The sequence below is a fragment of the Molossus molossus genome, unplaced genomic scaffold, assembly GCF_014108415.1.
Source record: "Molossus molossus isolate mMolMol1 unplaced genomic scaffold, mMolMol1.p scaffold_m16_p_11, whole genome shotgun sequence".
Classification (NCBI taxonomy): Eukaryota; Metazoa; Chordata; class Mammalia; order Chiroptera; family Molossidae; genus Molossus; species Molossus molossus.
This window is the reverse complement of record NW_023425346.1, coordinates 70,968,226-70,983,066: the sequence shown is the minus strand read 5'-3', so window position 1 is coordinate 70,983,066 and position 14,841 is coordinate 70,968,226. Positions and strand designations below refer to the sequence as shown.

The following is a 14,841-nucleotide window of genomic DNA, read 5'->3' as shown; positions in this document are numbered from 1 at the left end:
GTGGGCTATGTTGAAACCACATAGAATACATTTCGATAAATGAGCTCAAGGCATGAAAAACAAAATTAAACATCACCTAATGCAATAACGAAAAGTCCAACTTCAGTTTAATATTCCTACTGTTACTCTACAAAGAGATGTTTATGAGTACAATTAGAAATACATTTTCAAACAATTGGATTTGAAAATTGACTCACATTTCGATGCTGGGAGCTTTGGTCTGCATGCTGCTAAATTAGGAAGGAATAAACATAGCATCATTTTACTGTGTTTTATATTGAAAACATCTCTTTCTAGAATAAAAAAATGTATCTTATCCAAGGCAAGTAATTTACCAAACTTCTCAAATAGATCAGAGCACTAAAGAAAACTGCATTATTTCACCAAACAGTAGTATTCACCAAATAAGCAATAGGGTAGAAGGGAGGTACACTTGGAGGGGGATGCTTTGTGGGAGATGCAGGAAAATAAACAACTGGATTGTCCTTTAGGTTCATGAGAATGACGTCCATGGGTGCCAACTCCACAGTTACTGTATGAGTAGCCAGTACATTAGCGATACACTAACATAGATGACACACAGCATTATCCAGTTTATCCGTGTGATTGGCGGCCTGCGGTTACCTGTCACATGGAGGATGACATTGGAAGAGAGAATGCCACTAGAGTTTTGGGCCTGAGCCACATAGAGGCCTGCATCTGCCCCGCATACCTTCGGAATGAACACCGAGTGTCTTGTCTCCTTGTGTAAAACCTGTAAGTGTCCGTCTGAAGACAATTTCTGGCCCTTCTTGTACCTGAAGCAGAGAGTCAGTTTTTAAAGTCAGGATCACTGCTTATTCATGTCCTATCCAATTTCTAAAAACCATTGCAACTAGGCCCATCTCCACTGCAATATTCTCTAGCAGGAGCCGGCGCTTTGCAGCTACACACATCCCAGTGGCGGGCAGCTGGTGGCCAGAGAAGGGCCTGATGGGCGCAGGCCATGTTTTCTAAAAAACAGTTTTTTTGACAACGTGTAACAATTGGCATGTTGCATGTTAAAATTCAGATATCCAACTACTCTTAAAACAAAAAAACAAAAAAACAGACCAGCCTGGCCGGTGTGGCTCAGTGGGTGAGCATCGTCCCATGCACCAAGAGGTCGCCGGTTCCATTCCCGGTCAGGGCACATGCCCAGGCTGTGGGCCCAGTCTTCAGTGGGGGGCATGCAGGAGGCAGCTGATCCATGTTCTCTCTCATCGATGTTTCTATCTCTCTCTCCCTCTTCCTTCCTCTCTCTAAAATCAATAAAGGAAAAAATATTTTAAAAAGATAAAACAGACAATCTGGTCACAGTGGGGCTCCATTTGCTCATGGCAAAGATCTGGAATGGGAGGTGGTACCCTCTTATGGGGCCCCCCATTCTTTCAGCCGCTAGAGGGCAGCGGCTTGTACCGTCTGGAATCTACTGGAGCAGCACTCAGCTGCCCCTCTGTGCTCATCCATGCGATCCGCACGGGAACCCCAGGGGCTGCGTTAGAGGGAGGCACTTACACAGCCTTTCCTGGAGAAATGAGTTCATTTACTTAATGATTCCATTTCATTAGAAGAAAATGATCTCTAGTATAAAAGACATTTTTGCAACTGATTATTACTGTTCTTAAAAGTTTCTGTGCATATGAGCACTTAGCTGCATCTTTTTATAACACAAATAATTTGTTTATTTTGTATTTTTAGATTCTTGTCGGCTTAGTTATACCCCATTCTTCTACACAAGAAGTGATGGCAAACCTGAATTGTTTTCTGTTCCCAAGGCCTACGTGATAATTTGCATTTTTCTGAGTGTCCTAAGAACATATGATAGCTTGCCAGTTGTTAATGGAGCAAAACTGAGGGCAAGATGTTTTCTCACAATAGTCCTTCAGTATTCTAGTTACAATAGTTCTTCAATAACATATACTAATCAAGTTATTTGTTATGTGGACAAAAACAAGAAACACTTCAGACAACATTTTTCTTTGGGGAAAAGTGATATTTAATGGTGAATTAAATATCATTTAAACTCATAAATATGAAATTCCTGATCTGTAAAAAACATGCATTTGTAAAAACAACAAAATAAAACAAAAGGCATAAATGGTTGCACTGTAGCAAAAGTGCAGTTTCTTTTAATAATCTGAGAAACAAAGTTTTCTCATCAAGTCTTTAGATAACCGATTCACACTCCAAGAACTATCACTGGGCACGCATAGTTTCTGAAACTGATCATTTACTACCTGCTAAAACATTTTGATAAATAAATGCTATTTTACTTATCTTAGTTTAGAAATATAAACTCGTTCCCCCAAATGTATAGCTTTGTCCTCAAATAAATCTACTTAAAGATGAAACATTTCTAAATGTGTAAAAGTAACCCCATGTATTGAGAAAGTTAGAATTGCTTTTATAACAACAGTATGTGATTCAAAACCTGCATTCTGCAGTTGACTTTCATGAAAACAAATAGGTTAAAAATAATAATGTCTCCAGAGTGAAATCATATTGTTTACAGCTCAACTATTACAGCACCTTTCAAAAATGGGTTTATACCTGCCACTGGGGGTAACTGGGAAAGAAATATTTTTATTCCATCTCTCACATTGAAGAAACGTATAAAACGAAACCTTAGTGAAACACAAGTACTGCAAGTGTCATGAGTGACTGTTGGGTAGAGAAAATAGTTGAGACAGGTAAATAAAAGAAGAGGGGAAAACCCAAGTTCTTATGTTTTTTAATTGAATAAGGGATGTTAAACCAAGAAAATGTCATGCTTATGCAAAAATAAACAATAGGAAAGCATTTCCACCCCCCATCTTTAGACATGTGGAATGTTAAACTGTCAAAATGGCACAATGCACACAGTGCTTTTGGAGTTTGTTACATTATTCTTTCATATGGTTACTTTTTGCCCTTCAGGGTATTCGTCATGCTGCTACTAAAATGAGAGTTGGGGGTTGTTGGGGCTGAACCATGCAGAGCTACAGCATCATAGCATATTAATCAGCCGTCCCTAACCTGTGAGTTAGTGCCCACCAACGACTAGCTCAGTGATTCAATTTGTTTCTGTTTATGGCTCGTCATTATAGGCTACCCACCATGTCAGTGCAGGCTCTGGAAATCCTGTAACTTCCACTTCCAAAGTCACTGGAGAACCTTCCACGACAGTGACATTAGACAGGAGCCTGGAGAAATTAGGTGCCTGGCCAGCTAGGCTGCCCACGCTGTTCTTGGCTGATGTACTTCTAATCTCTTCTTGGGGGACCGCTTGCCTCTGGTAGACCCGGCTGGGGCCTAATTGAAATGCGAGGCTCGAGATCGCATCCTGGGAAGCATGCAGCCTAGGCTGGGTTTTAGTGCCGTTACTATCAGCATGCATCTCCTCCCGTGCTCCCAGCTCGCCCCCCCGAGCCTGCGGGTGCTGCTGGAAAGCTCTCCCATGCACCTCGCTCCGCATGCTCTCGCGGGGTTTAGCGCTGCTTGTGCCGACGGCAGTGCTCTTTCCCAGAAATCCTCCGGAGGCGAACGGGGGCTCGGCTTTGAGCTGGGGGTAAGGCTTCTCAAAATGACTTGAAAATGTTTCCCTCTTATCACTGCAAGTATCAGCAAATGCAGCAGGTGGTGGAAGGCCAGGCTCCTGGGCCTCCCCTGGACCGCTGGTCCCTGTCTGCATCCTGTCGCTGTTCATGTGCAGGCTGGGGGAGGGGCTGGCCTGTTCCTCCAGCTCCATGTCAGACGGTGCAAGGGGCGAATCGGGGCTCCCTGGGAGCGGAGGCAAGGAGATGTCATCAGGTGAGGCACACTCGGGTTCTTCTCCTGGAAGCATGTCCGCAGGCAGGAGCAGGCCGTGGGCCCCACCCGCTTTGCCAGAGGAGAGCTGCGCCAGGTCCTGAGGAAGCCGACCCTCTCCTGTCTCGCTGATGGCCCACAAATCTGCCACCTGCGCTTGCTCCTTCAAAACAGAGAAGCCAAAGCTTTGAATTAGGCACTGAGTTTTCTTTTTCCAGGCCTCCAACTCAACTTCAGAGAGACGAGCTGAGGAAGCCTACAGTGAGTTCAAGCGTGGGGCCCCGGCTTTAGCATCTCAGGACCTGAAACCACCTGCCTGGTTAACCTGGGCACTGTCCCACCCCATGACTAAGGAATCAGCACACTGACCTTCAGTCTCCGAGGAAACTGTGATAGACCTTGTGGGACGGAAGACAGAAAGGCTTGGTTATCATCTCCAATGAAGAAGTTGGACTGGCCAAATGTCTTTTCAAATCATAACCTGAGGAGCGTCCTTGCACCTGCAAATTCTGCTCTGGCTCACCTGTCTGCACTCACTGAACAGCTCCTTACGTAGAGGCTCCCTTGTTAGGTGAGCTCTCGGATTCGACTAGAATAATCCGTCTCCTTTCTCAGGAGAGCCATTCTTTTTCTTTCTTTTCCTTTTTTTTTTTTTTTTTTTGGTGGCAAAAAATACATAATAAAATTGACCCTTTTAACTATTTTTTCTTTATTGATTTTAGAGAGGAGGGAAGAGGGAGAAAGAGATAGAAACATCAATGAGAAAGAACATCGACTGGCCACCTCCTGCATGCTTCCCACAGGAGATCGGGTCCACAACCTGGGCATGTGCCCTGGCCGGGAATCGAACCTGCGACTTCTTACTGCATGGGTTGACGCTAAATCACTGAGCCACATCGGCTGGGTGATTGTAACCACTTTTAAGTGTAGTTAAGTGGCAGTAAATAATTCATATTATTGTGCAACCATCACTGCTAATCATCTCCAGTACTTTTCATCTTTCCAAGGAAAAGTCTGTACCCTTTAAACACTAGCTCTCCATTCTCCCTCCTCTAGCCCCGTCTACTTTGTCTCTATGAATTTGACAATGCTAGGTACTTCATAGAGAGAAAGTAATTTTGAATGACTGGCTTTATTTTCTTAACACCCCTTAGTTTTATTCTCATATTGCAAAACATCTACTGAGAGCCTATGATATACTAGGTAGTGTGCCAGGCACTGGAGAGAGAAAATGATGCGTAACAGTGAACACAGTCTCCGCCTTCATGGAGATGACAGTCTAGTGGGGGATGTCCATAGTAACAGAATAATCACACATCATGACCTTTCACAGCAAAACGCACCAAGGTGCAATCGAGGAATACCTGCCACTTGTTTCTGTCCCTTGTGGAATGTAAGTTGTGCTAGGAGACCACGGACAACAGTGCATCACCCGCTGCTCTGTTATTTCTCCCCACTAAGCCACGTCCATCTCTGGTTTAAGAAGGGCTCAGATATACCCTCTGGCACGGACCCAAAAGGACAGTGAGGCTGAAGGGATCTCCTCTACCCCAACCTGCTTGTTTTACATGGTCTTTGTCTTTGCGTTTCCTCAGCATTTTGGGCGCCTTTTCACTTAATTAACAATTACTGGGTTTTGCCCCATGGCCACAGCTTGCACCTAAGAAAGTAACGCTTTGCCTTGGCTTTGAGCTCCTCGTTTCCGCACCTAGTCCTGCTCCTGACATAATTTTTGAGTGATTTTTGAGAAATAAATGTGTTTTTAGGTTGAAGATTAGCAGTACAAATAAAACAATGCTCCTTCTACTAGCCTACAGACATGATTTGCTTTCAGAGAAATCATAAACCCAACTTAGAGAAAGTAGTTTATTTCAGCCATTTAATAGAAAGTTAAATTCTGGGTCTAAAAGCCAGAAGTTCTTAAAAGTCCTTCTCAATAAAACAAACACACACGTGGGTAGCAGGGAATGCCCCTCCTTCTTCTGGTTTTCCTGCCACAGCTGAGCTCCGCCTCTTCCTCTCTCTTCCTGAGAGCAGAAGGTTTGTTTTCCTTTTCATAGGATCATTGATCTGACTTCCTAGTCAGTCTCAAAATCTCCTCTCTGACAGCTGGCAGCCTCTGTTTGAACACTTTTCCTGAAGCGTGCTTTCTTTGAAAATAATTTTACGCTTCACTTGTGTTAAGAATATCTTTCTGTTTTTAGCAAACATCTGCCTCCCCTCGGTATCCACCAACGGATCTGAACCAGCCTCCTGCAGTATCAGAGACGTCCGTCTGCTCTCCTCCTAAAACAGCCCTGTGACTATTTGGAGAATTCATCCCACAACCCCTCGGTCTCTGTCTTTGTACTAAAGCCTCCGAGTCTTCGTCTGGCTTGACTCCTGGAACTTGCATCACCCTGACCACCTTCTGGGCGGTCCTGCTCCCCCTGGGCTACCCGCTGCTCCACAGGAAAGCCGGACATTGCGATCTACGGATCACCCAGGGGCAGGCAACTCCTTGATGACTTCTTTGGGTCACTTATGCCTCTCCAGAGAAGAAGAGTGGTTTTAAAATGTCTAAAATTTTTCAAAAAGCTCAGGAGAGAAACTTGAATAAAAGTCTCGGCTAGTCTCCCTACCCCTAACTCCCGCCTGGAGAGGAAGTGTTTACCTAACTGCGGGTTGAGTAGAAGAGACAACACTCTCAGCTCTCTCTTTGATGTCTCTTTCGGATCTGCCTTCCACCCAATGGGTGCATTGACATGGGCTATATGGCACGAAAAACCCTGTACAAGAAGCCTGCGGTTGTCTAGCTATGCACCCAAGTGGCTTGGTAGACAAGCCTATCTAAATCAGAGATGAAGTTTTGGGAAACCCTCTGGGTAAGTCCGAGTCATGTCCTGCAACCCAGCCTTTACCAGTGACTGATTCCTGACCACTGTGTCTCACTTTCAGACGGTGCCAAACTCAAGAAGGCAATCCAAGAATACTATCCTTCACTCCCTACAACTCTTCAATGATAAAAATACTTTCTGCAGAAAATAACACTACCAGATAACTTCTGCCAACAAGAGGAGGAGAGTTTTCTCAAGGCTTTTTTTAGAAACTTGCCAACTTATTAATATTCCCCCTAAATATGTTTCTTTCCAGGATTTGTTTACTTTCCAGAATGGGACTCAATCAGTGGACTCATCATCTCCTTGATCTACATATGTTTTTATTAAAGTATTTGTATCAGTTTTGTTTGTTTGTTTTTATAACCACGTGGGACTATCATTTCATATTGTTTTTAATCAACGAGAATCTCCTACTTTGTCCATTAATGTCATTGATAAAATGTTGAACACTGCACAGGTTCGGACAAGGCTAGAGGTCTCCCCAAGGCAAGGAGTGCTGCATTCCAGGTTCACGTGGATGGACTACTCAACACTCTTGGCTACAATTATAACCTGAGCAAACTCTCCTTCAGTTTTCCCCACTTACCTTAAGAGAGATATCATGGATGTGTCTATCAAATGACTTCCTGAAACCATAGTAAACCTTGCCTATGGCACTAACCTAGAATTGCCCAGCAAATAATCATCTCAAAAAGCAAAGTAAGGTGAGGTTAATACAACTTTCTCTCAGTAAACCATGTTGGCTTTTGGCATTTCTGCCTTTAGTATCAAACACAAATAAGCTTTTCGTTTTCAAATCATTATGGAATTCTATAAAAATTCCTTCTAAATCTCATTGAGTTATACTTTCCTGACTCTCAAACATTCATGTATACCAACTATTTTTTCACATTTCGCCACTATGAAAATGTTTTTGCTGTCAGTAGAGAGAGAAAGAGAGAGTTCCTAGAAACAGGTAGTTAATCTATGTATCTTAGCACAGATAGGGCATATTTGCATCAACCTGATGGATTCTGGCAAAAAAAGGTGGTAAACTCTGACCTAATTCACTAAAATACAGCTATTCCCCATGTGTTTCCCTTACAGCCTTGGTTACGGTCTTTTTTGTTGATTCTTTTTTTTTTCTTTTCCAAACTTCTAAGTATATGAACAATATATGATCTTGTATTTAAGTTCTCCAATCTTCTCTATATACGCTCCCTCAAAGATCTTACCCACTTTTATATCTATTGGCCTGTTAACTTTTATTTAAGTAATCCTAAATCTGTAGCCTCAGATCTTATCTTGATCAGAATTTCTGAACTTTCATTTCCATTGATGAACACAGTCACTTCTATTTATGATCATTGCCATGTAGACAAACAAAATGAGTGTAGAATATAATGATATTCTACATCCACCAAACTAAGTACATAGTACCAATCCTCAAAGAACATAGAGTGGGAAGCCATCTCTGTGGTAAATTTAATGGAACACCACAAGACTTCACCTTCCAAAATATCTCAATAGATAGTCTTATCTTGGGCTAAATAAAATTAAGTGTAGCTAAGTAGGAAGTGGTGAAAAAAATACATTAAACATAAGGCTTGGTCTATGAAAGGCATTTTGGGAAATTTTAAGGGGCTTAGGGCACCCCCAGGAGTGACTTGGCACCTTGGGCACTTGGAGTGGACAAAAGAAAACAAAAAGCTGGTGAACAACACTTTGTCTTCTTCCCAACTTTTCCCAAAGCAAGTATGTCAAGAACATCTTCCCCAGCCTACCATGTGAGGGGGAGGGGGAGGGCCCAGGGACTGTCCTCACCCAGTTTGATAAGAGCACATCACTGAATTGCTTGGTAGGAAAGCACTTCTATGCTATTGCTTTATGAATTATCATGTAAACAGATACATGCAAAGAGGGGGAAGGTTTGGCATGGGAATCCATAGTATCATCGCAAAACACTTCATTTATATGCAGCAGTTCCCTGGAGCTCCCTTTGGTTTTGTGGAAAGAGCTACATGGCTGACATTCAGAACTGGGCTGCTTGCCCAGTTCCGACACTGCTTTTCTGTGATTGTTGGAGGACAAAGTATTTAATCTTTTTTGGCCTCAGTTTCCTCAACTGTAAAATGAGATTTGATCAGATGATTGTTAAATCCTTCTAGCACTCGAACTCTGTAACTAATTGCTGGCATCGCATGCCTTCAACTCCTAGTGAACAGCTCCCCGACTCCAGGCGCGCCTCAGTACTCTGAGCCTCCGTCTAACCTTGGGCGTTTGCACTTGTCATTGTGGATTTAGCTTCAGTCCTCACTTTGGGAATAAAATACCATCACTAATCTGTTTAGTGCACTGAGCACTGCATTGACTGAATTGCCTAATTCCACCTGCTGCATTTTGGGGTCGGAAAAAATGAGAAGCACATTACTATTTTCAGATGAAAATCTTGTGATTAATACATTCTTGTAATAGGTTAATGGAATGATTCTTTCTGATTTATATCACTTTCCAAGGAATTTTAACACAATTTAAGGGTATCAGAATTGAACTCAGTGGTACCTCAACAACCTTTCTATGTGTTGCTTCTTGTTATCTGCCCACATAGTGTTTTGGGGAATCAGTATATCTGACCTATGATATAAATGATAGAGACAGTCAGAAGGTAAACGTGACTGAGATGTTTAAAAGTGAAACTTACTGCCCTGGCCAGTGCGGCTCTGTTGGTTGGGTGTCATCTCATGCACTGAAGGGCTCCCAGTTCAATTCCCAGACAGGGCACAGGCCCAGGTTGTGGGCTCAATCCCCTGTTGGGGGCATGCAGGAGGCAGCTGATCGATGTTTCGTTCTCACATTGATGTTTCTCTTTCTCTCTCTCCCTCTTTCTCTCTCCCTTTCTCTCTCTTTCTTTCTTTCTAAAAATCAATAAAAACTCTTGAAAAAAAGTGAGGATTACTGCTGCCCTTTCGTTTTGCTTTCTGTACCAACTGTATCAAATGTACACATGAAAGCATGTCAATGAGGGCTCGTGACAGCTATCATTGTGGAGCCTCGCTTTTATCCTAAATAACTGATATCTATCAGATCTAAATATCTATCATATCTTTTCATTTATATTAAAATAAAAATGACTTTTCAAAGAAAGTCAATCTTTTTTTTAATTGACAAAAATTTGTTCCTTTAACTTTTCTAAGAAAAATAAATAAAAGCAAGGAAAACCATTTTTACTAAGTATAAATGAGTGTTTTTGCATTGCTAGCAATAACTTCTATTTCTAATCTTAGTAAATGTGTGTGATTGACAATTTTTTAATGCAGAATTTAAAAAAATTAATGACATTGGATTTAGAATCTTTTAGAAACTTTATTAAGAAAATGTGATATATTTAATGTTATTCTTTATTATTTTAACTAGTAGATTTCAATAAGAGTGATTTTGCTTCCCCGAAGACATTTGGCAATTTCTACACACATTTTTGGCTGTCACAACCGGTTGGGGTGGGGTCGCTACCACTGGCATCTAAAGAATAGAGGCCAAAAATGCTGCTAAACATCCTCCAATGCACAGGACAGTTCAAATGACAGATAATTCTCTGGCCAAAATGTCAATAGTACTGAGATTAGAAAACCCGAATTGGGACCATTCTGAGTAACCAAAGACTAAGATATAAGACTAGAGTCCAACAAGATGACCGAGGTTGGCCTCAGAGAAGAACCAGGATTTAAGTACCTCAAGGTCCCCCGCCAAAAAGGGCAGCTTTCTAATGGTTCTTACAGCCTGGTGGTTACATAATTGAACCAGATCTTCACTTGCACTTAACCTGTGGACAAAGACCTCTAAACAAGCTCTAAGAATTATATTGATGTCAAGGAAAGATTATTTCTCCATGAGATAAGAGTACAACAGTGAGAACATTTTTCTTTTTTAAGTTTCAGGTCACAAGAAATATATTTTATTAATTTGGGGCAGTTGAGAATAGTGTTGATTCTGCATTTTCCTTCAGTTCCTTGGGAAAGGGAGAACAGAAGAAGGAGGTAACTTTGCAAAGCAAAGAGTCCAGAGGTAATTATAGTCCAGCAGCTATGAATAGAGAGTGAGCAACGTATGCTGAAAATCCATAATGATGTGGTCTAAATAATATGTCTGATATCATAACACATGCTTTTTGTGGATATTTGGAGTTTTTGCTACATGCTTAATTTATCTATAATGCATAGATTTTAAAGTAATTTAAACATTTCTCTAAATAGTTTAGTATTCATATTTTAGTTACATTCTATATTTTAGTGCCTGGAAATATCTTAAAGGTAGATTCTATGGGACCAAGATACTATCTAATTTCTAAGGGTTGCTAATGGGTACTGTAAACAACAAAAGCTTGGTGGGATAATAAGGGGGAGAAGTAAAATCTGACATTAGGATTGACTAGACAAGGACAATGGGAAAAACAACTAAAGATGAGCGAAACAGAAGTGGTTTGGGGTAATGTATGGTGTTTGAATGGCTATCCCAAGGTCACTGTAAAACGCTATGGTTCCAGGGTTGATCAGGAGGGGCTCAGAAGGAAATAGCATGAAGCAAAAAGAGTACATAAGGGGTAGAAAGGCAGTAAGGGATGAGGACACTCATTGCATTTACCTTGGGAGATTTGATTCAGATAGATAAGAAGGCTTCAATTCACTTTGTTTTCTTTTTGCAATGCACAAGGACTTGAACCTCAACACAGAAGTAATGAGTAGCGGAGGCTACATAGTTTCCTTTACCTTGTTCATGTCTTTGTTGAATGTTGTCTGCTTGTCTCTCACTGGTTCTTTCAGTAGGTCAACGCTATCATCATGGAAGTCTCCCAAATGCAGGCTCATCTTCAGAGCGTCTCCCTGCTGTACAAAGTGACAGTTAGTGAGAGCCTGGGCCAGAAAAGTTGGAGGAACAGTGCCACATAATAGTCACTTGGAAGAAAACAGGCCACTTGCAACCTTTTCGTGACTATTCCACAAGGGATTGATGGGCTCCCTTCAGTGATTTATGAAATTATCCCTCCAAGTTCACAGTTCCTCTCCCACCTCACTCCTTTGATAAAGTTCATTGCCAGTTAAAATTGGTTGTTCAAAGTCCCAGCAGGAAAAAAGTCATTGTTACAACAGGATGCACCGACAGGAGCGTCCTTTAGAGAAAGGCATGATTGTGCACAGCAGTTCACACCATTAGGAGTCTGGGGGAGCAGCAACGAGGCAGAAACGACTAAAGTTTCTGGTGTACAACCAGGTAGGAAATCCAGAGGACAAAAACAAGTAAAATGTTTGGGAGACTCATGAAAAGAGGGAGGAAAAATATTAAAAACACAGTTGAGAACAAAGGATGCCGATGTTTCTGCATTTCATGGGCTCTGTCTTAGTCATGGAGGTAGGGGGTTTGCAAACTGCCATGGAGCCAGTGTGAGGGCTGAGGAGACTTTGTGAAGGTGAAAGAAGACACGGGTACACCAAGTGACAGGACACCAGTTTAGAATGATGACTGCACTGCACCAGAAGGTTCTCTGTTCCGCCTGGAACACGGTCATTACATGAGCCTTAAAGAAACAGGCTGTCCTTCAAAGCACACATTCTGCACTGACTCAGAGGATTTGGGGGACACATTTCAGGGGTATTCAGCTTTTGCCTCAACTCTAAAACTTAAATTAGTTTGTATTACTGGTTACTCTGCGTTAGTACACACTTGATACCTAATTCCAAATGGCAACTTTTGTGGAAAGAATGTTAGATTTTGAATCATATCTAAGTTCAAATTCTAGGTCCACCACTACTGACTATGGGGCCCCAGGAAAATACTTTTACCCTCTTTGAGCCACCTTCTGAAACAGAGAAAACACATTTGCTTATCTCCATCATAAAGTTATTTGGAAATCACTGATGTAATTATATGAAAATCTTGTGTAAATCTCAAAGTGCTATACAAATAGAAAGGATTATTATCACCATTCCAGCCTTGACAGGGATTTCTGGACCTACTTTTTAATAACCCCTAAAAAAGAGCCATACATCAACCTTAAAAACATAAAAGCTAGGCATTTATGCTTCTCATGCAAACGTCTCTAAGGGTTAGTGAGCATTCTTGGACAAGCTTTTGTTCAGGTTGTATCTTCTAAGGGCAACACTGATGCTGACTTCTCTTGCCAGAAAGGCCTTTCCATATTTCTATCCCCCCAGATCAAACCTTTCTGAGTTATTGAATGATTCTTCTTCTTTGTACTAAACCTTTGAGTTTTTACTACACATGTCAAAATGTTTTCTGAAGAAGCTGCTTTAGGCAAAACAGCATGTAAATGTGTTAGATACTGTCCTGAGAGAGCCAGAAGGTTTCTTCACATATAATCTGGTAGGAAAGTTGGGGATGGTAATGGTCGTCATATTGATGATTGTGCCAGGAAAGAATACAAGTGCTGCCCTGGCTGGTTTGGCTCAGTGGTTAGAGCGTCAGCCTGCGGTCCAGAGAGACCCGGGTTCGGTTCCCGCTAAGGGCATGCATCTTGGTTGTAGTTTGTCCCGGTCCTGGTTGGGTTGTGTGGGTGGCAGCCACTTGATGTGTCCCTTTCACATCGATGTTTCTCTCTCTCTCTCTCTCTTCCTCTCTTTCCCTCCTACTCTATCCGAACAAAAAGTGGAAAAATGTCCTCGGGTAAGGCTAAAAAAAAAAAAGAAGAAGAAGAATACAAGTGCTGGGAGGGACCAGAGAGGAGGTGACATCCAAAGAAGGCATTGTGGAAGAGAGAGTGTTTGGCTTTGAGGGATGGTAAGATTTAGAGAAATGGATATACAAGGTCATGTATTTGAAGTAAAGGTTTAGAAGTGAGGGATTGGACCAATGACACAGGAACTTATAATGACCATAGAAGCACAGTGGTTTGGAAGGATGATCAGCCTCAGAACACTGTGAGTACTTTAACCTGAACTTTACTTGGTCAGCAGTGAAGAATTTGTAGTGAAGTGTTTTGATTGTAAAATGACACCAGCAGAACTATATGTAGGAAGGGCAATCTAGCTGGAGTATATAATTCAGAGGCCCCTGACCGGTGCAAAAGACAACCCAAGTGATGGTAGGAAATGAGAAACAGGGGGTCCAATCTTTACTACAGAGGGTGTAGCAGAAGTGGGGAGCGAGGAAGTGTAGAGAGAGATGGAAACAGCTTTTGGGAAGGAGAGCCATGAAGGTGAAAGCTATAACTTTCAGAGAATAGATTTTATTAAGTGGATCTCACTTGAAGATGTGCAACATAAATAGGAGGGATGTTGTAGACAACAGGGAGCAAAACATCAGAGGAAGCAGTGATTGTCTGGCTATGTATCAGAGTCAGGAGGAGAAACAGATCCTCAGGTGGGGTGGAGGTAGGGAGGAAATGATAAATGTTGAAACATAATATAAGCTACATGGCACATTCATACATTACTGGTGGCATTTTAAGTGTAGACATTTGTGTAATGCACGAGAAATATATATTAGAAGTATTAACAATTTATATTGTTTCATATATACATATATGAAACATTAATAATGTCATACCCATTTACCTAAATCTGGAGAATTTATACATAGGTAATAATACAAAAGAAAGAAAAGCTATATGCATGGAAATATTTATTGTAGTGTTATTTAAAATGGTAAAGATGTTAAACATTTAGATTCTTAACCAAAGGAAAAAAACAATTTGGTTGAATTAAAAGGTTAGCAAACTATTTTGAATGGAATTGGTATTCAAATTTACAGAATTCATACAGAAAAAATGTTTGCTAGAAATACCTATAATTTTTCTCTGAATTGTTAAAGCACCATTATGTCTCAATAAATACAATGACCACAACAATAATCATGGGTGTCTTCCCTTGTGTAAATGTACCACTGTTTTTTTATCCACTCATCTCCTGATTGGCACTTGGTCATTGCAACTAACACTGCAATAAACATAAGTGAGCATATATTCTTTTGAATTAGTGCTTTGAGTTTATTTAGATATATTCCTAGAAGTGGAATTATTGGGTCATAAGACAGTTTCATTTTTAATTTTTGAGGTAACTCCATACTACTTTCCACAGTGGCTGCACCAGTCTGCACTATCAGTTGTATTTTTATACATCAATAGTGAACCTTCAGAAAGGGAAACCAAGAAAACAATTCCATTTAT

The 14,841-nt window shown here is 41.2% G+C and overlaps 1 protein-coding gene across 1 annotated transcript in view; it reads right to left on the bottom strand.

Moving 5' to 3' along the window:
- Nucleotides 1-529: 529 nt before the first annotated feature.
- Nucleotides 530-14,841, bottom strand: part of CCDC141 (coiled-coil domain containing 141) — a 192,770-nt gene continuing 178,458 nt past the window's right edge. The window contains exons 23-25 of the mRNA XM_036254760.1: nt 11,429-11,545; nt 3,117-3,970; nt 530-797 (exon numbers count right to left, since the gene is read on the bottom strand). Coding sequence (XP_036110653.1) covers nt 530-797; nt 3,117-3,970; nt 11,429-11,545 — 1,239 coding nt within the window. The remainder of the gene's footprint in view (nt 798-3,116; nt 3,971-11,428; nt 11,546-14,841) is intronic.